At 53.1% G+C, this 22,912-nt stretch overlaps 6 protein-coding genes across 6 annotated transcripts; 2 read left to right on the forward strand and 4 right to left on the reverse strand.

The window, feature by feature from the left end:
* Positions 1-10,876: 10,876 nt before the first annotated feature.
* Positions 10,877-11,996, reverse strand: plyB-0 (putative pectate lyase B; the record flags this gene model as incomplete). Its single annotated transcript, XM_036632156.1, has 3 exons — positions 10,877-11,013; positions 11,068-11,473; positions 11,529-11,996. 3 exons carry the CDS (start codon positions 11,994-11,996, stop codon positions 10,877-10,879), a joined length of 1,011 nt encoding a protein of 336 aa, XP_036501972.1.
* Positions 11,997-13,369: 1,373 nt separating this feature from the next.
* On the reverse strand, positions 13,370-13,690 carry CGCS363_v000308 (uncharacterized protein; the record flags this gene model as incomplete). Its single annotated transcript, XM_036632157.1, has 1 exon — positions 13,370-13,690. One exon carries the CDS (start codon positions 13,688-13,690, stop codon positions 13,370-13,372), a length of 321 nt encoding a protein of 106 aa, XP_036501969.1.
* A 558-nt stretch (positions 13,691-14,248) lies between these two features.
* CGCS363_v000309 (Glutathione-independent glyoxalase) lies at positions 14,249-15,021 on the forward strand (the record flags this gene model as incomplete). The annotated part of the gene is made up of 2 exons (XM_036632158.1): positions 14,249-14,573; positions 14,639-15,021. 2 exons carry the CDS (start codon positions 14,249-14,251, stop codon positions 15,019-15,021), a joined length of 708 nt encoding a protein of 235 aa, XP_036501968.1.
* A 1,466-nt stretch (positions 15,022-16,487) lies between these two features.
* tenB (Cytochrome P450 monooxygenase tenB) lies at positions 16,488-18,215 on the forward strand (the record flags this gene model as incomplete). Its single annotated transcript, XM_036632159.1, has 3 exons — positions 16,488-16,721; positions 16,792-17,173; positions 17,227-18,215. The coding sequence occupies 3 exons, from the start codon at positions 16,488-16,490 to the stop codon at positions 18,213-18,215; spliced, it is 1,605 nt and encodes a 534-aa protein (XP_036501001.1).
* Positions 18,216-18,567: 352 nt separating this feature from the next.
* Cel61a-1 (Polysaccharide monooxygenase Cel61a) lies at positions 18,568-19,605 on the reverse strand (the record flags this gene model as incomplete). Its single annotated transcript, XM_036632160.1, has 1 exon — positions 18,568-19,605. One exon carries the CDS (start codon positions 19,603-19,605, stop codon positions 18,568-18,570), a length of 1,038 nt encoding a protein of 345 aa, XP_036501002.1.
* Positions 19,606-20,945: 1,340 nt separating this feature from the next.
* pnbA-2 (Para-nitrobenzyl esterase) lies at positions 20,946-21,977 on the reverse strand (the record flags this gene model as incomplete). The annotated part of the gene is made up of 1 exon (XM_036632161.1): positions 20,946-21,977. The coding sequence occupies one exon, from the start codon at positions 21,975-21,977 to the stop codon at positions 20,946-20,948; it is 1,032 nt and encodes a 343-aa protein (XP_036500999.1).
* Positions 21,978-22,912: the final 935 nt, after the last annotated feature.

The raw sequence follows: 22,912 nt of genomic DNA on the forward strand, positions 1-22,912 counted from the left end.
GGGCAGAGAGGTGCAACTCTAAAGGAAAAGGGGAAGAAAGGGAAGAATGATGGAAGTGGGATGGGGAGGAGGTAAGAGTAATGGAGAAAGAGGGAGGGAAAGCTAGAGAAGAAGACAGACCGGGTTCTGGCGATGGGCGCGGCGGCGCTCGCTGTGCAGGCAGGTACCTACTCTACTGGACAGGACTGGGCTGCACCTACCAGCACAGCACCGGGACTGGTCGTGGAGTGTGCGGATGGGGAAAGCCAAAGGGAAGGGGAAAGGGCCACACTACCTGCCCGCAGCAGCACAGGGAAAGTCCTAGGGAAGGCGCGACCTGAACTTTTTTAGGGGGGGCGTGTGATTCGTGACTTCTTACTTTTTGGATCTGGCACTGGCGTCGGGTAAGAAGGAGCAGACCCAGCCAGCCCAGGCAGGGCAGGCAGGCAGGTACTGGATGGAGTATGAGTGTGGTGGGTGGTGTGAGTCTGTTCGTTCACTGGTGTGGAAGGGAGGGAGAGACCTCCCAGACAAGGTAGGTAAGTAGGTAGGTATTCAGGTATTCGTACTTGCCCCCGGCTAGGAGGGCAGAAAGGTACCTGCCCTCCTTGCAGTGCGTTGAGGTTACTTCCTTCTTTTTAGAGATGCGTTGGTTACCTTACTTCCACGGCTGATATCCATTTCCCGTCTCATTCCTTCCTCACCTCAACTCTACATTGCAGGCAGTGTGCATCTCGTGAAGATGCAATAGAATCCTCACAGATATGCAGTTACAACAAATCACTGTCTCCAAGTTTCTACACTTTAAGCCCATTCCAAACGTACGCCGTATATGCTGACCAAGGTACCTCGAGGCAGAAGGTCCCGGTAAGGTACCTCGGATCAAATACACAGGCACACTCCGCGGCGACGGAGCCTCCAAGTGGGGCACATCGAGCGTACCTTACGTACATTTTGCCTGCTCGCCTTGCGCCGCGCCTTACCAGCTGTAGATAGCGCGCAGATGGCCATCCAAGAAAAGACGACAGAAAAGCATTAGAACCAAGATACGGCGCATCGAATGAGTGGGGCCCTGGTGGTGGACAGTGGATGTCGATGCCGTGCGTTCAGAGCGTCCGAGTCTGGGCGAACAGTGGCTGCGCCAGTCAAGAAACGAAACCAAACCGAGCAAGGCACGGCATCTTTAAAGGCCACGCCGGCAGACGACGGCCTGCAACCACGTCCAGCAGCCCAGGGCGGCTGACTGAGTGCCTGGGTCAGTCAGGTACGTGCGCCGACTCCAAGGACTGCTCAGTCACTTTTTTTTTTCTCTCCCTCCTTGTCACGGCCTCAGGCTTCCGAATCTTGGGGGAGCTCTGAGACAGATCTTCGGATAAGAAATGGACACACAGGATACGGGAACCGGTGGTCGACTTGCGAAGCACTGATCAGAGTCAAGCAAGTGCCAACGTCCGGTTAGTTCTCTGATGCGAGGCAGGCAGGCAACCCAGGTTAATGACAGGAAGATGCAGGCAGGTGCAGGAAAGCGCAGTCTTGGGAGCGGGTGAAAACGCAAGCCCGTCTGGTGGTACGAAGAGAAAGAGACGGTCTGCGGGTGTACCTCCCTCTCCAGGTGGTACCTGCCGCACATGTCCTTCCCGCAATTCTACGACTGCCGATTGGAAGATGACAGGCAGCTGCCAATGGAACCTGGAAGGAAGGAAGGGAGGGAGATGCATTTCGTGCATTTCGTGCATCTCGGGCCTGGCCTTGCTTTCCTTCCTTACTACCTGTCTAAGGTAGGTATTCTTGGAAATGGCCTCACTCACTCCCGTCCTCCCGTCCTCACTCGACAGGGCTCCTCAAAAGACGGACATGGGACACTACCTACCGACCCAGATGGCATGCCGATAGACCACAACCCAGCCAGCCGGCAGCAAGACAATTCCCGGGCATCAAAAGGTCAAAACAAAGCCGCTGTTGTCCGTCGGCGACAGTGCGCTCTTGGCGTGGCATGGAGCTGCTGTCCTGACAAGCATCACACACAGGTCACCCCCATGGATCCCGGCATCGTCTCCTCGCGTCCCCCGTCTGCCTGAAAACCTTGTTGCTGTCTCTTCTTATTGATTTTTTGTTGCTGCTGGCAGCTGTAGCTCAAGCTCTGGGCCTCTGGCTCCATACTACGCAGTGTTCTTGCTCCAATCCCCAACCATCAGCTCCGCAGGCGTGGATGCGGCGGCGGCCCATGATCATCACGGTCCAGCCTCCATTTTCTTGTCACCGCGCCCAAAAATGCAGAGGTTGTTGTGCATCGAAGCTCATTTCGCAGCAGCCCAAAGAGACGGTAGGGCATTTGAGGGTAGGGCAATCCTCCGGGCAGATCATACGGGGGCGGGAGAGACACGCTAACCAGAAAGTGCTGCTGCCCTGCCCTACTTATTCGTAGTTGCTCAGGTACCTCCTTATTATGTGCGAATACCAACTCACCTTATTACTTTCGCTGGTATTCGTTCGAATAAATCGACTCCTTCCCAACTCTGCCTGAGCTCGAGGGGTGGCTCCAGCGGCATATCCGGTACGTACCGATCTGAACGCGAAATGGCGTCACGGAAGGAGAGGGGGGAGGGGGCGTGCCCAAGGGGGAGGGGATCCTTCCCTGCAGCTGGGAGTCAGCCTATCGGCTCTTTCCTAAGGCACTGCACGGGAGGAAAGGTACGCACGCAGCTGCCACTCGCTTGGCTTCCTTTACTGAGAAGCTCCGAGGGGGCTCCAAATCACCACCTGCTCAGCTGATTGCCAACTCACGATACTGCTATGCGCACGCAACCCGCACTCGACATTGACGCTGTCGACACTGTCGAAGATGCATAGACTGCGTTATTAGCATCGACCAGCCGCCAGATCATTCATTTTCGCAGTTACTCATTCCCGTCGCATAGGCGATGCTCTTTCCCGTCAGACCGTCCTGCAACCCTGCGTCACATCCAATCCTCCAGGCCTCCCATCAACCCATCCTCAACCTCAACATCTGCACCTCTCGCCATCATTCCCTGCACTGCAAACCAGCTGCCTCATACGATGCTTGCTTTTACTTCGGGCGACACGATAACCCCTTCGCTATCTTCGCCGTATCCAGCTGTCAAGGGCCTCATCGGCCCGGCAATCCCAGTTGCGAACGCGGTCATTCTGGTCACCATTCCAGATGATGTCCATTGATCGGGTCCTTCCCGCTCACATGTCTCTCTCTAATCAAGCACCGGCTGCCGAACAACCACCACCAGAGATGGGATGGCGGGCACGCCAGGCGAAGACGGGCAACTTGCATTTGAGACACGGCCTCCTCTCATTTCTTTTTCCTGCCACTGGCCTCCTCCACGCGAACCCCTCGTGGACTCCGAAAAGCGTCGGCCAGCCTCCTGGTCCGTCTTGAGTTGAGCTTGTCCATCTCGAGGAATCGACGTCGAGTCGCCAGACGCAAGTGAAGGGTCATCCGTGTGACATGTCGTGCTATTAACCTTTGCTGCAGCTGCTATCAAACTCGTGCCTCGCTAGCCGATTGTGCGCGCACCACGTTTCGAAACGCCGCAACAGTGTCAACTCAACTCAAACAAGTCATGAGCACCACTCCCACGGTCCAGGTGTTTTCTCGCTTCATCTGTGCTGCCAACAAAACACCCGACTCACTTGCTACTGCAACTGCCGTGCACTCTCTCTTTTTCTCTCTCTACCATCATCCATGACCTCGTCTCCATCGTATCGGGGTCAGCGACACGCCCGAGGACAACGTGGCATCGACTTGCCTCGATGTCGGACCTCTCCTCCGCGGTTCTTTCCCCTGTCCCGCTCATCACCGACGAACCCGGAGCCGGTGGACGATGTCTGCCCGACGAGACAACCCTGACTACAGAAAAGACACGTCAATTCTTTCTCCCCTTCCTCCTTTTGAAAAGCCATGGCTTCCTTGCCCAGAGGAGCACGCTCGGATTGGCAACTGGTCCATAGCAGACGTCGATATTGCCTCTCCCTGGTCCCTCTCCTGAACAGGACACCCCTGGCTTTCAGATGACGTTGTCAGCGCCATCGGTCATCTGTATTTTTCAACTTCTCCCTCTGGGCACGCCGAAGCACCGGATCGCTTCTGAAAACCCTGTCTACCAGGGCTGAATAGCGCCGGCCCCTCCATTACGAGTGCTGGTTAAAGTGTTTTCGCGTCTCCATGACACGCTGTGTTTTCGGCATCTAGGGGACGCGTTTATTGCACGGCGGCGGTCCGGACGGGCCAACACTCTGCCGCACACGCGGTGCCGACAGCGCTGCCTTTCCCCTGTCGGCTCAGCGCCCGAGCGGCGCGCCCAGGCGGTGATCCTCTAACTCGACTGAGTACAGGGCGCGCCGTCGACAACTAAACTGCCAGCCGGGCAAGCCGGCCCAGCCCGGAAGATCCTCGAGCATCTCCCATTGTGCCAAATAAATGTTAGGCAAATTTTTCATTGCCAAAGGCGACATTGTGCTCGACTTATTCAATGTCTGAGATGTCTTGCCCTTAGGTGAGGCCTTGCCAGAGCGGCATAGAAAGGAAAACCATTATGTGTTCTCGTTCGCGAGCTGCTGGCTTGTGGACGAATCATGGCCTCGACAGGTCTTTGATCGAGAAATGAAATCATTCGACCGGGGTGGAGGGGGGTGTCTACAAAAAGGAGAATTCCCACTGCTACCGTGGATCGAAGTGTGGAAAAGAGTTAGATCTCTGGCCTTTTTTTTTCTCCCTCGCTTTTAACTGGCCACCAGATTGGCTCGCTATGGCCTAGCCTCTCGGGCCTCAGAAGCGGCCCTCGTCAGTGGCATTCGGCCTGCCATCACAAGCTGCGACGGTTATCCTGTTGGGCTTCACACATTTGCCTGTATGGGGTAAATGCTGTCGCCAGTCGAAAATTCGTGGCAGCGAATAGTGCCTTTGGACGACTTGGGTTTTGACGTTTCTTCTGCGTCCCACGACGAAGGTCCGGCATAATCTCACCCGCGTTTTCATCTCCGGCCGTTTCTTCAGGGGTCCTTTCAGAGCTGAGAAGCCCTTGTCTGGGCATTTTTGTCCTGTGCACGGACACAAGTTCTTGCAAGCATCCGGTTGTGATACAAGAAATCTGCTGTCAGTCGAATGGTCTTCTACTACTGTCATCGCCGACAATAAGCTCTACCGTCTGGCCCTGAAAAGCCACAAACGCATCGATCACCGCCTGCGTGCCTCCTCGAAATAACATGCTTCCGGAGCCCGGAATGGCCCCAAAGGACATTCTGACCATGTACATCAAGTCCACTGGGTACATTAGCCTCGATGCTAGTCCCAAAGTCAGGCTCTCATCAGACACCGGACTGACTTGCGTCCTCAGCAGCATTTTGGAGCTAGCAAGGTTGGGCTTGTCTCATCCGCATACTGTCAAGACGAATCACCAGCTGTCTTTTTCAATTCCACAAAGCTCGCGAATGCACGTCTTCCCTGATCCAGAACCTGCAATGCAGCACTGTATTCCGACAGTGCGTTCGCCTACTGCTACGAGGTGGGTTGGGCGGCAGCTTGAGCCGTCTTTCTGAGCATTACACACTACTTAGCCAGCGAAAAGCTTCTCGAAGCCGTCCTCGCTGACACGCGGCTTTGCCCTCAGCTGTCGTCCGATAACGAGGGTTGCAGCGCCTGGTGAGAAGCAATCTCCGTTCCCCTCAGCGCACCCCGTCGCAGCATTCCCATAATTTTTTTTGCAACTCTCCCGGTCCACCCAAAATCTTGGAAGCCAATCTGAGCGACAAGGCCGTATCTGAAGTCGGGAGGTCGAGTCGCCATACTCTGGGGAAAGGACCACGTTGATCGACGACACCCCTGCCCTGCTGACCTGAGCCGTCCGGAGTCCTCGTTCAACAGCTCCGTTCACCATTGCCGCGTCGCAAACATCCCGTCCGTCCGCGGTAATGTGCCAGGTTCCTCGGCCTTCTGCTCCCCCGTGCCCGGTGCGATGTTCCACGGCCACTCGTCCGCCGCAACCTGACTCGGCTATGAAACCTTCTTGTTCGAACTCGCCAGGTCACCTTCTATCATCTACCCGCATGCACCTCGACGATGAACGGCAGGGTTTGGGGAGCGTGGGAGCCTCCCGTTCGTTTGCAAATTTGTCGTCTGGGCAGACCTTTGGCCTTACCCTTTTGGCCTTTTGGGTAGCGAGCTCAGCACAGGTACTTTTCCGTACCGGTCAGGGCGTACATTTAGCGACAACCCACTCTTGACTCATGTCTCCGGTTTTTTAGGCGGAACACTGTTTGTTATTCCCTCATGGCCTCACGGGGCACATTATTGCACGCTGAGAACAGTGCCGGGAGCTGTCAACTCTGCGCGGCTTCAGTTTGCCAACAGCAATAGGATGTTGGTTGCCTCTCGTAGTAAGGCATTACACTCACTGCCGTGGCGTAGTCCAGGCAGATTGATCGCGCAGTGCATCACGATCCACTGTTCATCAGTACGCCACGCTCCAGCATGTTGATTCAGACCTCAAGCAGCTCTTCGTCGTCGATCCTATCTCCAAGATGAGCTTGTGTTAAATCGGATGTTGCGAGTTGACCAATCCCAAGCTGCGGTTGGATCTCAAAAGTCGCCCCTGTCCTTTGGCTGTCCTCCGGGGACAGCAAGGAAGGGGCCCGAACGCCAGATGTAGTCCCCGGGAAGTTGTGGGATTCCTACCCGGACGGCACGACGTCCAAGATGGTTAGAAATATTCCGTTTTTGGACATTTATCGGTGAGTCGGGTAGCTGAACCTTAAGTGTGAGTTTTGGGCAGCCGCCACTGAGATTCTGGCATCTCTTATGTACATGGAGAGTTTGTCATGTGAACCTAGGTGCGGGGATAGGCGTGTTGAGATCAATGGTGAGGCTCGACTTCCTGCAGGCTCTGGTTCACGCTGGCCACTGGATTCATTGGAGGGATCATCTCTGCGCCGATACGACCGCGCGAGTCGACTGCACTCGGCCGACGTCGGATGGCTAAGGAGCCACGGGAGCCTGAGGTCGTAATAATTCCTCCTGAAAGTCTCGGGGAGGTGGTAACGTTCGCCGCGCTTACGGGCTTAGCGCACCGGTCTCCGGCCGCCGTCAGCACCAAGGCCTGCCGGCGTTGCGACTTTCCACTTCAGAAGTTCAGATGGCTAACGGTAATCACATGCAGTCGGGTAGGCATCTTTCCTGACGCAGAAATTGGTCGTTGTTACTTTGGCGTCTGCAGTGGAACTCTCCAGCTGCATGTGAAGCCAATTTCCGAGGCGAATGTGTTGGCCTTTTTGATATGCCGCCTCAAAGTCAATCGAAACACATTGGCGCGTTGCATTCCAGGTGGGGTGGCCTTCAACCCAGGGGGCTGATATGTCAGGTTTTGATATGGTTCATCGTGAGGACCGTCGCGTGTGCGAGCTGAAAGATTTTTTCGCAAGTATACGGGATGGCCTTCTCCATCTCGGCGAGTTTGTTGCCTTGTTTGGGGCGAAGTGGAAAGGGTTCGTGTGAGTGGATTGTGGCTTAACCGGCGGGAGGACAGATACGAAGTTTGCGGGTAAGAAAAGGTTGAGGTGAGGGAAGCTGTTGGGATTGACAACCTTTTTAGACTTGCGGACCGAATGACTTGTGTGAAGAGATGGAGGGGAAGTGGTGATAGAGAGAAAAGGACGAACGGGATGATCTCTGTCTCTCTTTTGTCCTCTTCATTTTTCCGTCTCATGTGTGTTGCAGTTGAAGGTTTTGTTGTGCCGTAGAGATGTAGGTGTGTGAGTGGGCTCTCTTTTGTGGTTTGTTTCGTCTGAAGAGGGTGTGTTGGCTTTTCGGGGAGATGTCGGCATCTGCTGTAGTTTGTGGTGACTGGGAGGATGTTGGAGGTTTGAGGTCGGATGAATCCGCTTTCTTGACGTCGGGCTATTAGTAAGTGAGTAGTTGTTGGACTTGAGGCTAACTGGGAGGATACTGGGAGTGGACGGGACGGGGGTGTGGGGAGTTGGGAAGGTGACTGGAGTTTGTCCGCGGGTGTGTTTAGACTGATTCACTTTTGAAAGTGAAAATTTGTCTGGTTGGTCCAATGGAGTGAAAGCTCCGTTGTGGTGTTCAGCTGGGGTAGCTTGTGTCCTCGTGCCGATATTGGCGGCTGAGATATCGTGACTGAAGGGGCTGGGGCGGGACATAAGAAGCGGTTTGTCCTGTGGAATTAACCTGGGCGAGACTGCACAATCGAGCCACAACATCTCTGTCCGTCGCTGACTTGAGTACAAAGTTGGATGAACTTTGCTTTCTGACAGTTTTCTGGTGGACGAAGTAGATTTGCTGACGGCAGTCTTCAACCATCGTCTGGCATCGTCCTCGGCGGTGTAGACGAACGTATTCAGGAGAACACGTACTGAGTGAGCAGCTTCCCTCCGACTCCGAATGCAAGACTCTCCACCCCTAGCGTGTAAACTTGGTTACGACTGGAGGAAATTTGGCCCTGGCGAATTTGTAGACCGCCCATTTGGGTTCGTCTGGAGAATTCCCGTCTCTGGACCTTTTAATGTGCTTTTATAACTTGTTCATGTTTGTCGGTCACTCGGTTGATGCAGATACGGCGCTGCGGTTCGTCTGAACGTGGGGGTTGGAAGTTTTCCCAGACTATGGCGATGACGCCCCGGAAGGACTTACGGCGTGGAGTTGCGTGGATATTCATGGTGATGTGGGCTCGTTGTTGAAGGGGACGTATATAAAATGTGTAATCTTTCTGGAGTGAAGATTGTTGCAAAGAACGCAGCAATGTAAACGACGAGACTGAAACGGGCACCATACGCGGTCCCTCGTCGGTCCACAGAGCCGCATGCGTGCATATGTGACCCAGCCTGAGTAACAATCCGCGTGGTACCTCTGGAACAAACCCCTCGTCCATGGAAGCTGTCACCGTCCAGCATTCGCGTTCTGAGGGTATTGGTACAGGTATTGAAAGATAGTAGGGACTATGCCACCACAATTTGAGGTCTCGAGAGGATGTGGGGAGATGGCTCGAAGGTTTCCAGCCAGACGTGGCCCGGGGAATTTGACTGTTGATCGAGTGTAAGCCTTCCCCCCTTCATTAAGGTGTAAATTACCATAATGCATCGCCGTTGAGGACCGAATATCGAAGGGAATTACGGAGATTTTATAGTGCTGGCAGATGGGACTGTCCCCAGCATTTATTTGGTTCGGTCTCTTAAATATGCGACCCCGAAGGAGTGGTCTACTTTAGCACCATTGGCATTGGATGGGAGGGTGTTGTGTTTTCGCAACCATAATGGTTGCAAACTACGTCATCAGTACCTTGGTCAAATTGTCATGGAGAAGACAAGGCGAATGGGGTGGTACTGTGATACGGAACTATGAGCACTGTTCGTGGGGTATGCATGTTTGGATAATCTGGGAGTAGAATGGCTGGCGGACGGAGGCTGCTGGTCATAATATCGTGCGTTTGGGCTCTGGCGTTGTCTGCTGAAGGATTTGATTGATGGTTTCTTTGGGGCCCCAAATCTGCAAATAAGAGATCGAGAAAAGTAAGAAGATTGTGTTGTGAGGTAAGAGTGAGATCCGTGAGAAATGACTAATTTATACCAGAATGATGAGATCGGTTTACAAAGGCTAGGCGCTGGTGATGTGTATATAAATATCCGAGACATCTGTTGTGAACTCATCTCCTCAACAATCGGGGTTTCTTTCGTATGTACTACCTCTGCCTTTTCTTCTTGAAGATGAAGCTCGAGCTTGTGGTCATGACTTCGTATCAGTAAATGAAGGATCCGAGTTCAAATGTCTTCACATCATTTTCGGCGTGATGTGATCCTCCAGCGTCTGTATTGCCTAAGGTTTATGTTAGTTCAAATAAACCAAGGGCAAGCGCATACGTTCAGGGCTAGTTTCATTTTAGTGTTTTATTAAAGGCTGGCATCCCCGAGTCCTACAGTCTCTCTGATTATGGTATGAAACTGTAAACGTCTCTGACAGCCCAATTTCTCAACTATCGGGCGTGGTGTGAATTGTAAACTCAAGATTAATTCCTCAATATATAGTTACTTAGCTATCTGCCTTATCTCAATCTCGTTTACTCAGAGACATAAAGATTGTATCACGAGCGCGTGATGTCTCGACGTACACCGGGGGATGAGAAGGTGGAAGAATGAGGTTGCTTTGAAATGCAGTAAGTATGTTGAGGCACAAACTTGCCACGATAGCGATTTGTCTATATTGAGAAGACGGGAAATGTAGTGTAGTTTCAAAAAATGGAGTCGTTGTCATGTTGGTGATTGCGAACCCTTAGCCGTGAGCCCTGCCCTTTGATGATAATCCACTACACAGGCTGGTGGTTTCAGAGGTTCCTCCCCTATTTCTACTGTTTAATTACTAAGGTATCTGGAGCTTCTATCAACTGAGCTTTGTTTGGAACCCCATACACCAGGGATACGAGCGGCTACAGAGGAATTCGACTTCGGTCGCACAATTCACAGTGTGATGCTATTACACAACACATATTCCTGCTAGTGCTTCATGCGGATATTTGGCCAGAACTTCAAAATTGACCAGCGATTTTGTTTTGCCGTTTGAGGAAGTATGTTTGAAATTGATTGGATTGATATAGATCGTCTTTTGGGAGACTTTTGGCTTTGATTGAGGACGAATCAGCTTGTATCACAAAAGGCGAAATGTGTCGGACGCACGTGAAGAATCTAAAAGAACCGCCAATGAGAGAGACAGTTGCTTGGTATACGGGAAAGAGTCTACTTAGTGATGAATTACTGTTTAAGTATTTGTGATGAGAGGTAGAAACACCGAGTCCGACCCGCATCCTTCTTGCCTGGGAAGTATTCCAACCCCATAGTTGAGGGCTCTCCCTTCACACACAGCCACCTACACTCTACCAACACCAGCACCAAGCTTCACGATAGGGGCTACGAGTGGCAACGGGGTGAGCTTGAACTTATAAGGCGCCTTGTAGAAGTCACCCTTCTGTGTGATGTTGACACCAGCCTTGCCCCAGTCGTTGGCTATCACAGAACATTTAGCATAACCCATGGCATACAGCAGATAAGACAACTTACGAGCCCCAAGGTTAGCAAACCCATCCAACTCCTCATCACCACACGTACACGTATTCGGCGAGTCGTCAGGAATGACCAGTCCATACGTGCTGAGCGCCTCGCGCGTGTTCCCGCGGAAGACGTTGCCCTCAACGAGAACCTGATTGTCGGAGCGCGAGTGGATGGCCTGGTAGAGAAAGTCCTCGTACAGGTTGTTGTAGATGTGCTGGCGGCCGAAGCGCCCCGCGGGGCCGCGCGTGCCCTCGTTGCGCCAGTAGTTATGGTGGTAAGTGACGTGCAGGTGGCCCGAGTCGAGGTCGCGGAAGGTCGCGTCGTTGCCGACCAGCGAGGACTTCCAGTGGTCGTGGAAGTAGTTCCAGGAGACGGTGATCCAGTCCGAGGCGCGGATGATGTCAACTTGACCGTCCTGCAAGGCGTAAGTTAGCGTTTGCTAAGGGCATGGAAGTTCGACCACGACTTACGTAGAAATCAGGGCCTTTGCTAATGTCTGAGGTGAACTCGTTGTGATCCACCCACACCCGCGTCGAGTTCCGGATCGTGATGCAGTCGTTGTCCAGGATGTGGCTGATCTTCAAGTTCTGCAGGATCACGTTGGTCGAGTTGAAGACGTCGACGCCCTTGCCGGTGATGTGTGCCGTGGTCTTGTACCCGACGAGACTCTTGTTGGAGCCGACCTTGAGCCGCGCGGGAAGCTCGAGAGAGCCCTTCAAGACGACGGTTCTGGGATCAGTGCCGGCGACGGCGGTCTGGAGCTCCGGAATGGTGGAGACGGTGACGGTTGGGCCGCCCTTGCCGCCGGTGGTCTTGCCGAGGGGGTTGTCTTTGGCGTAGCCCTCGACGTCCCAGGAGGCGATACCGAGCCAGTCGAGGGGGTTCCCGGCGGCCAGGCCTGCGAAGGCGCAGAGAATGGCCTTTGTTATCAGTCTCATTATGACTTAGACGCTCCCGATGACTTGAATAATCCACCAGAAAAGACATGGCGTGGAGAGACGGGAGAAGAGGAGGACGATCTGTAGGATACTATTTATACACAAACATCATTACAACTGTGCCTTGCGCAATATGCCGCAGTAATCACATCCGATCTCGGTCAACGGAAGCTCTTGAAATTCGGGTTCCCCTCCCCTTGCTTTCTTTTTTGCAACATCGTCACCTCTGATGGCCCCATGCGGAGAACCCTGTCCGATTTTCGTCGTGCATCGCTTGTGATTGCCATCCGACCCGCTGCTTCGGGATCTTGGCAAAGATACCACCAGGAAGCGATTGCGCCAAGGACCGGCTAATAAAGACAGCCTTCTCAGGAGTGGTGGAATTTCGGTGATCCGTATCAATGGGCAGACAGGCCAATGCAGAAAATTTTGGGTGAAGAGAATGCGCTTGGATGCAGCCAAGAGTGACGGGTGATTTGGGGGTGACACGCGAGATGGCGAGGATGAAAGGTCTCTCGCGTGGCCTTCACGTTTTTCATCGATCCTGGATGGGCATGTTCGCGTACGTGTAAGGTGTGACAGAGTGTCCGCAAGAGCAATTGGCTTCTGGGCGAAAGGTGGTGCCCTGGTTTGCAAGGAAGCAAATGCATGCTGTAGCTAAGAAAGGAAGCTCGAAAAGGTCACAGTTTAAGGCAGATAGACCCCGGAGTTTGCGCTGCAGCGTTGCATTGTCGGATCGGAGGAAAATAAGCTCATGGACGGGGGGACGTTCCGGGAAGTCAAATAAACAAACAGCATTTGTGTGCAACAGACTTAGTTTCGATAGCGGTTGGTTTGTCACCGCCAATGGCTTGGGGATATGAGAAGGGACGATGAAGCAATGCTTCGTTCTACTCGTGTTGAAATGCTGGGAAGATGGTTTGAGAAATGGGTCGACTGGGAAGCTCCTCATTCTGGCTCCCATCAGGGCATACCCATGTCATGGTAGTACAGGGCCTCGACCTACAATTGCGAACAGACGCGTATTGGCCAAGCCTTGTGGCGTTGGGCCAAATCCCAGGGCTAGAACGCCAACCGGAGAAGTGATTGTATTATTCCATGAACCATCTCGTCCGCGTCTCCGGGAGCACGATATGCGGGAATAGTGCGGGACGACGATCTGAGCTTTGTCTAATTGAGCGTGAATGAAGGCAAAATAGATTTAAGTGTAGCTGGATGAATAATCCGGAGAAGCCTCATTATGTTTTGAAGCTACCTAGGCACGCGTGATGATCGGGCAATACCCAAGTCCCTCTCTCCGATTGAGCACCCGGCTCGAAAATTTATCGCCTCGTATCCCAGCACCAGACATTCGGGAAACCATCTTTGTCTGCTTATTCATGCAAAATCTCGCCGGTGAGGAAGATAGGCTCCTTGTTCGAGAAGTTGGAAACGTCGCCCATGATCTCCCCAACCTCCGGGCCTCCAAAAGCCGTCTTGATCTGCTCCAGGTTGTCCCAGTACACGACCGAACCGAATGCGTACAACGGCTTGGCTCCATCTGCTCCAGGCTGGAATTTCGTTACGGACCAAGACTTGACGCCGTACTTACCCCATCTCTCCTGGATCAGGGGCATGTGTTTGGTGACGTAGTACTCGATGTCGTACTGGGCATCGTCGTCGCTGGGGAATACGACGGTGATTGTGATGGTCATTGTGATTGTTGGTAGCTCTTTATGAATGAAAGCTGTCTTTGAATGGAGGTCGGAATGCTGTTGGAAAAGCACAAGAAGTGAAGGCGATCGTTGTCAAACTTTAGGCATGCCATCTGCAGAACAGACTGGGTGGGGGTGCTTATATATGCGCTCTTGACTTTTCGGCAGTTTCCTCGCAATTTTTGAACTGTGAGTAACGTCGTCGTTCATTGACACTCGGACATAGTTAGTCATAATTTCCGCTAGAACCGACGATGAACACCTCTTAATGGATAACAGGAAGCTTGGAGGGAGTTAGAGATGACACTGCCGACCCCCGAGAGACAAAGTATCCACCCTGGTGATGTTTGCTAGGATGTTCGTCCCCAGCTCAACCCAATCCTGTGGGGAACCATGCCCCGAATTGGCTACTCTTACGGAGTCAAAACTCTAAATCCATTATACTAAGAGATACAAAAAGATGGCTTTGAGCACGCCGGATTACATGTCTCGATGTGATCGCAGGTTGACCATTACGAATATTTCTGCAATTGGAATAATCCATTTCACTCTTTCAAAATGTCAGTAAAGCCCAAGGTTCTCGTCGTCTTGACGTCTCAAGACAACCTCCCCACGCGGGATGGCATGAAGACCGGATGGTACCTTCCGGAATTCGTGCACCCCTACAACGCACTCGCTCCTCATGTGGATATTGTGGTTGCCTCGCCCAAGGGCGGCGAAGCTCCGATTGATCCCTACTCCGTTCAAGAAGCCAAGGATGACGCAGAGTGCCAGGCTTTCTTGAAAGAAAAGGAGAGCCTCTGGAAGAAGACGGAGAAGCTGGAGACTATGCTTCAGAGATCTTCAGAGTTTGCTGCAATCTTCTACGTCGGTGGCCACGGACGTAAGTGAATCAATTCTGAATTCGGAGCGAGTGCCGTGAGATCTCTGACAACATTGACTGTGTAGCCATGTTCGACTTGGCCGTTGACCCGGTCTCTCACGCATTGATTCGCGAGTTCTACGAGGACGGCAAGATTGTCTCGGCCGTCTGCCATGGTCCTGGTGCCCTAGTCAATGTCAAGCTGTCGGATGGAGAATACCTAGTCAAGGACCAAGAGGTGACTGGATTCTCCAACGCCGAGGAGGATGCGTATCAGTTTACGGATGCGATGCCTTTCTTGCTGGAGACTGAGATGAAGAATCACGGAGCTCACTATGTCAAGGCGGATCGGCTTTTCGGAGTCAAGGTCGTGGTCAGCGGCAAGGATGGTCGGCTGATTACCGGGCAGAACCCGCCCAGCGCTGGGGTCATTGGAAAGACTCTTGTTGAGGCAATTGGAAAGCTGTAGAAGACAATCATAACCATTGTTAGTGAGAATGATTGCAGGAGACTATTCACACCTGAATCGTGTGCGATTTACCACAGCTTGATATCGTAAGATGAGGTCTTTCAATTCCTAAAGCAATTTCAAAGTATTTTACGTAATGAATTGTTGAGAAACGGTCACAATGATCCTCCCGTCCTTGATCAACACGATTCGACCGTTTGAAATAATCTGAAGACTCCCGAGCTGGGCTCCGGCCGTGCTCCGGCTGCCCTGCCGAAACAGACCGGACCAGACCCGGACTGGACCCACATGAGGGCTTTCTTTTCGCTTCACGACTCGATTTTCCACCACACCAAACGCCAATGCTCCATATTCTCAAATTTTGCTTCCCGTCTCCAACAATTCAAATGGTTTCGTGGTGTAGTTGGTTATCACGTCAGTCTAACACACTGAAGGTCTCCGGTTCAAGTCCGGGCGAAATCATCTGGGCGAATGGTTTAGTGGTATAATACTCGCTTAGCATGTGAGTGGTCCAGGGTTCGATTCCCTGTTCGTCCAATCTTTTGCTGTCGAGCTTCATGGTGATTCTTTTTGAACTTATTGTCTCTCTGTCCATTGAGTTGGTTGGGTCGGCGGCCGCCACAGCCCAGATCGCGCACTCAGTACTGAGGGGTGGGACCGAGCCAACCAATGAGATAAAACTCAGCCTAACTGAATAAGAACAAGGAACAAATCCGGGTGCTGCAGGTTCGCATCCTTTCAAGAATTGGTGCTGCTACGCATTACCTTTTTCGGAATGTGGCTGCTTACCCAGGCTAAGGGCACGAATGAGAGCTAAGCAACCGCGAAGGATGCACAGTTTTGTTGATTGGCCAAGAAATGGCATGATGATAGCTTCAAATTGGTTAACGTGTTGTTCCTATGGATCTTCGAGTTGATTTTTGTGAGAGCTTGTCAGTCTCCGCTGCGGCTCGAAGGCTACGTGATCAGGTTGTTGGCTCGTTTTGTACGTTACTTTGTCCAACTATGTGTCTTGCTGCATGTACCCGCTGTTGATCACCTGGACGCTGCTGTGTCGCCCAGGGACATGAAAAGCCGAAGCAATTTACCTTGAAATATCCGGAGCTGATGGCCTCCAGGCAGCCCTACAAAATGTCCAGGCTTCCGTCGCGGACACTGCCCTTGACAAGTTGACATGGGTAATGCGGGCGCGCTACCGGGGGATCACCCTTGCTAGTCTCCACGTTGGGCCCAACTCTCTGGCTCGCGTCTCCCACCTGTGGCCCCATCAAGCCAAACATGGGACGGGGTATGTCAGCATTGAGATGAGTTAAAACCCCAGAGCTTCCCCTCAAGTTTGACGCGGAGCTTGGGTCAATTCAGACATCAACCTTATCCCTCCGTGTTACCCGTGGTGAAGCCGTCACGACTCGGGAAACCGCAGACTGCTGTAATTTGAACGCTAGTTTCAGATCGCGCGGTCCACCATGGCTCCCACGTCATTGATCTTCCCCGAGCTCTCCAGCTGGTCAGGCATCGGTCTGCTGGCAGCAGGAAGCTTCGTGATCTTCTTCCTCATCAGCCGAACATTCTACAGAATCCCCTACCCGGAGGGCATCGCCCTCATCGGCGAGCCAGAGGGCGCGACGCGATTCAGTTTCCGCACTATTCTTCGGTACTACACAGACTGCCCAGGACTGTTCCGGGAGGCCTTTGACAACGTCAGTCCAAAATTCCTTTATCGCTGCCCATCAATCCAGTTCGGGCGCTAACCCGCGTTGGTCGATCCAGTATGCCAAGAAAGGTAAAGCCGTCGTGATCCCTGGCCTGGGCTTCCGCCACGAGGTGATCATGCCCACGAGCACAATGCGATGGGTCTTGACGCAGCCCGAAGACCAATTGAGCCCCAGCGAAGCATTCGCGGAGGTCGATCAGATCCACTACGCGCTTGGAGACGCTCGATATGTGACGGATGCTTGGCAGGGGCATCTCGTCAAGACAGACATGAACCTCATCCTGGAGAATGTCTGCGCTGCTATGAACAACGAGCTGGGCATCGCGGTCGACAGGTGGTTTGGTACAGACACCGAGTGGAAGGAGATCGACCTGTTCTCTCTCATCAGACAAATTGTCGCACAAGCGGCTGGTCGCTTCACAATCGGATTGCCTATTTGTAAGATGAACATCTGTTCACAGGCGGTCTATATACTAACTTGTGCGACTTAGGCAGAGACGAGGATTATTTCAAACTTAACTACGAAATCATTGACCATCTCGTCGTCAACGCTGGCGCTGTTGGGGGTGCGCCCAGGATTTTGAGACCTCTGATCGGCTATCTCCTGAACCTGCCGCTGCACGGCAGAATCAAAAGACTTAGAAAGATGTTTGAGCCGTACTGGAACGAACGCGTCGAGAGCTTGAAGTACGACCGCAACGACCCGGATCACCCGGAACCGCAAGACCACCTGCAGATGATGGCGAGATACGCTCAAAAGAACCGCGTCGAGGAGTTCAACAACGTTGACATGATGACGAGGCGTCTCATTGCTGCGAACTTCGGCTCGATGCACCAGACAAGCATCCAAGCGACGAACATGCTGCTCAACATCATCGGCTCCGATTCCGAGTTCAACACGATATCCATTCTACGCGACGAAGTTAACCGCATCCTGTACGAAGATGGCAACGACAGCTGGACGAAAGCCAAGGTCAGCAAGATGATGAAGGCAGACAGCGTGGCCCGGGAGACTCTTCGCCTCCAGTCGTTTGGTGGACGCGCAGTCTTCCGCAAGGTCATGGTCGATGGGTACAAGGGCCCAGACGGAAACCACCTGCCCAAGGGCACGCTCATCTCATTCCTCGGCCAGCCCGCTGCCACGGACGGCGAACTTTTCGAGGAGCCCCTTAAGTACGACCCGTTCCGGTTCTCCCGGATCCGCGAGAATGCCGCGGCCAAGGATGAGAAGGTGCCCCCTGTCTCGTTTGTCACTACCAGCACCGAGTATTTGCCGTTTGGACACGGAAAGCACGCGTGCCCTGGCCGCTTTCTGATCGACTTTGAGTTGAAGATGATTATTGCCTATGTTCTGGGTCACTACGATGTCGAGTTCCCCGCAGAGTACAACGGGCAAAGACCGCCAAATTACTGGATGACAGAAGCACTGTTTCCTCCCGAAGGAGCGAAAATTAGAATTAGGAGAAAGACTAAGGCATGAAAGGGGGGTTAGACATGAGATAGCTGCCCACCGGCAGGGTGGGGCGTGTCGTATTCGTATTTACCCCGGTGGGATCTCAGCCAGTTCGTCTGGATTGATAACACATGAATCCAAATCGTTAGAGCGTTTGTTACATCAATCTGCAAGTCATGTCCAAAGGGAAGACAGGGTATTCCAGGGGTAATAAGCGGACCCCATCACACCCACGGCATTTGACGCACAACATTTGACCGAGACGGCGACTTCGGATTGACGAATACACTAACAGCTATTGAACTATGTACAAGAATGTTCTGATACTTCCAGTATCTGCTGAAAATTACACCCGGCCGAAATTCCTCAGCTTTCTACCCTAAACACACTGAGAGTAGTACTCGTTGAGAACCTGGCAAGTCGAACCAGAAGCACAAGTCGTCGAGCCACTGTATCCAATACCACCGCACTGGCCATACTTGGGCACGGTGCTGCCGCCGGAACCTCCTCCTGCCGCGGTGGTAGTCGTCGTCCTGGCAGTGGTCGTGGTAGCCGGGGCCGCCGCCGTTGTCGTCCGAGCCGTGGTGGGGCTGCTTCCGCCGCTACCTCCGGGGGCCGTCGCGCTGGATGTCGCGGTCGGCCGGGCGGTGCTCTGAGCAGCAGTCGAAGACGAGATTCCCGCCGCCAAAGTCGGACCGGGGATTGGGTAGACCAAAGGCGAAGTGTACAGGTTGAAAAGAATGCCGGGGTCGTCTGACTTGTACAGAGCCGTGCCCTTGACACCAGCCGGAGCGAGGGAGCCGCCGCCAGTGACCTGCAGGTTGAAGCACTGCGGGTATGCCTGGGCGCCGTTGACGTTGCCACCAGAGTGCAGTGCGATGATCTCATGGCGAAGAACGTAGTTGCCTGGGGCCAGGTTCGATGGAATCTGGACGGTCCAGGTGAAGTTGTTGGCCATCAGGACATCGTCGGCCCACTTGCCGTTCGAGAGCGACATGTCGATGAGTCCGCCGGCGCTGATCTTGAAGAAGTTCAGCGAGGTCTTGTCGACAGACTCGCAGTTGCCGCTGCACTTGGCCAGGTAGTCGATCACAGGACCCTTGTGGGACTCGGGCCATGTGTTCCAGACGAGCTGGATCTTGGCTCCTGCAGGGACGGTGGCATGGCCGCCGGCGGGAGATCCGTTCTTGTGGCAGATGATATCGCCTGTACCGAAGTTGACTGGCTCGACGAAACCATTGTCAGGGGCATCGATCTTCCATCCGACGACCGGGTATGCGGGAGGCGAATACGTGAATGCAGGAGAGTCCCAGCCGCGGTAGGCGACGTTGTCGGCCACTAGCCAGTCAACATGGCCGTGCGAGGCGACCAACGTTGCCAAGGATAGCAGCAGAGAGGAGGGAGTAATGATGCCCATGGTCAGCTTGAACGTCTGAGAAGAACGATAAGCGTGTCTCGAGTTGAAAGAAGGGGCCCGGCTTGTTGGATGATGAGCGGTGTCGAGTTCAGGCAATATGCACTCCAGGAGACGAGAGGCACGGCATATATAGTGCATCATCCGGAGCCGGAGAGACGCGTCGACTGAGCCGGAAACTCGGCAGTCGATATTGAGTGAACACCCAAAAGGGCAAGTTTATTGATGACAGAAACCTGAGTCGGACATTGTGCCATCGTGAGAAGCTACGCTGAATCGCTGGCTCAGCAATGTAGGGCCGCCTTCCGATTCTTGGGCACCAATAAGCAGGGTAAACGTGCCATTTCCCCGCGGGCTGTCGCGTTGTCCCTTGCTTCCCTGTGGGCGACATCTGTCACGAGCGCATAGCGCGCGGCGCCACGATGGGACACATTCATCCGGAGTGCCTGAATAGGATGCCGGGTCTTGGTGTTGTGCTGACGATTATTGATTGGGAGCCACCACATGAGAGCGCGTGGATGCGGTCAAGGGAGGGCACGTGTAGCCCTGAAACGTCGGTAACGAGGCGGCGCCATCGAAGAAGAAAACTGCAGAATCAGGAAATCTCGGGTGGCTTGCACCGAGAAATGTGACGGCGGGTTGGAGCCGGGGTTGCATCGGAGGGCCGGGGATGTGGGGTTCCCCTGATTGGTGGGTGAGAGACACTGGACCACCCGGAGGATGTTTATATATTGCCGGTGGCTCCCTCCTTGCGAGTCGCTTTCTCGTTGTAGTAAGTCTTTGTCATGAGATTTGTCGGCTGGTTGCATCCACGGGAGCCTGTTAATACTCAGGATGCCGACTTTCTGCGCCTCATGGAGCGAGAGCTTCGCAGGCTAGATTTTGGACGAGAGTCTCGAATAAGTAGAGTTTCTCAATTTCAAATAGCCTCCAAGATAACACAAGACAAGTGATACCCAACTATCCGTCACGAGTTTCAAATAACTGGCGCTTTTTGCCTAGCTTCGAAGGTGCCGAAGCCAACCCCTGCAGTGCCAAGCCTGTGATGTCGAACCATCCCAGACGTGCCTAGTGAGTTGGGATACTTATATACTGAGGGTCAGCTGTGAAGATAACGTGAAATTCGTAGGCCAGTGAAGCCCAAAGTAGATGGCTCGTGGCTGATAGAACAGTCGCAAGAGGTAAACTGATTCTTGTTGCTTTCACAGAGATACGCAAGCTGCCGCGCCGCCAGCCAAACAACTGTCTATTCCTAGGGAGGGTAGATTGAACGATGGAGTTTTATATGAGAAATATTCAACTGACCGGAAAGGTTTGAAGAGGCTATTTGAAAACAGGCTACTTCAATGATTCACAATGTTCCATTTTGTCTCGTCGCCGGTGACTGTGAACCCCTGAGTATTGTCGTTTCCATGGTTGGCAAACTCCACCCAGATATCTTTGAGTCTGTCACCTAAACCGTCCACAGCGTCTTGAGATGCTTCTCCTCCTATCATTGGTGCAGATTTCCATGAATCCCATGAACCAAGGAGGAACGGTAGCTCGATGCAGTGGGCCGCCCGCAGTGAGCTATGTGAAGGGTGCCACTGGAAGCGGTAGAGTGTTGCCTGACCCTCCGCCTCCAAGTATTGCTTGTGGAGGCGATCGGTGAGCCATATGAACACCTTTCCAGAAACGAACCAAGCTGCAAGTCGCTCGATGAACTGTCCAATCAAAGGCAGATTAATATAAGGACGCAGGGTCTTGTTCATTCGGACGAATGGGACGCCTTCATTCTTCGTGTATCCAAGCATGATGGGTATTCGCTGCGCTACGAGGCGGAGCTTCTCAGGTACATCTGTATGGTTGGGTAATGGTTCATGCCCCATAAGCGGGCCGAACGGCAACTGTCCCGTAGCAGTGAGCAGAAGCTCAGTCTGTAGAGATAGCATCTCCTGGGAACTCCTTGGCCTGGTATCGGTCGCGAGTCTTTCTTGGGCAAGGCGGCCCAACGACCAAACCATCTCTTCACGGTCTGGCGTCCATATCTCCAGAGGCGCACTTTGTAATATGGCTTTGTGAAATAGGCCATCAGTCCCTTCTGCAAGCAAAAGACAATAGATGGAACCTGCTCCGGCGGATTGTCCAAACAGCGTGACGTTGTCAGGGTCGCCGCCGAACGCAGCTATGTTTTCCTTGATCCAGCGAAGAGCTTCCACCTGGTCCAGCAACCCAAGATTTGCGGGAGCGATATCTGGGATTGGCTGAAATCCGAAGACTCCAAGTCGATAGGAGATGTTGACGCCGACGACACCTCTCTCCACTAGGCCAGTTGGTTGGTAACAATCCAGGTCCGCGCCACCCGAGACGTAAGCCCCTCCGTGTAGATACGCCATGACTGGCAGTTCACGTCCGCCCGAAAGCGCATCGACAGTCGTAGTTACGCTCACATGAAGACAGTCTTCATCTTGGCCGCGCCCTGCTGTGATGGGTCCGGTGACAGAATCCAGCCGGGAAGGCACAGTCTGAGGGCAGATTGGAGATGGACCGGTACAGTCCTTTATATCGTTCCATTCGCCGACAGGGATAGGACGCTGGAAGCGACTTGCGGATGCATATCGGACTCCTCGAGCTCGAATGAGCTGACCACCACACGCAACTGATATTTTACCTCCAGGGAGGTCGATAATTTTGTTGTTCATTGATGCGGTGATGATAGACCTGTCTTCAGACTCGAAAGTAACCCAAGGCATGCGTTCCGGTCGCAGGACGGTGTGGGAGAGTCTCCGCAGCTGTGAAACTTATCTGATTATCAAAGAACTTACCCCGACTTGAAATATCCGGATTCCGTGCTGATTCTGTGCCGCTCAAGCCACATGTACCACATGCCCAGACTCACACAGCCACCGACGTGTCCCGCCTCACTTATCCATTGATTTCGCCGAGTTGCCCGCTTCACCGAGACATTCACCGCTCATGCAGCTACTTTCCAAGAGAAAGCCACTTTTTGAGACGCCCACGTTTCAAATGCAGGATAATTCCATCCCATTAGCGGTAATGATCGGTGGGACTGGAAAATTCTTTCTGGGAGGAGGGGGGAGAGCATTTCGAGTGCTATTTTCTGTGAGAGAGAGAGTGTTTGTTCATCCTGATCTGCGTCCGCCCTTTCGAAAATCTCTGTGATCCAGGAGCTGTCGCATCTTGTGTCAACCTTCTATTAAACTCTTCAATCGACCGCGTTGATTCAATGGCAAATTTTGAATCATATCGCGCTTCCACCACATTGTGAGTTTTGATATCTAATTAATGAGGCAGATATTACAAGCTCTCT

Source organism: Colletotrichum siamense (assembly GCF_013390195.1).
Source record: "Colletotrichum siamense strain Cg363 chromosome Unknown KSG_Cg363_contig01, whole genome shotgun sequence".
NCBI lineage: Eukaryota > Fungi > Ascomycota > Sordariomycetes > Glomerellales > Glomerellaceae > Colletotrichum > Colletotrichum siamense.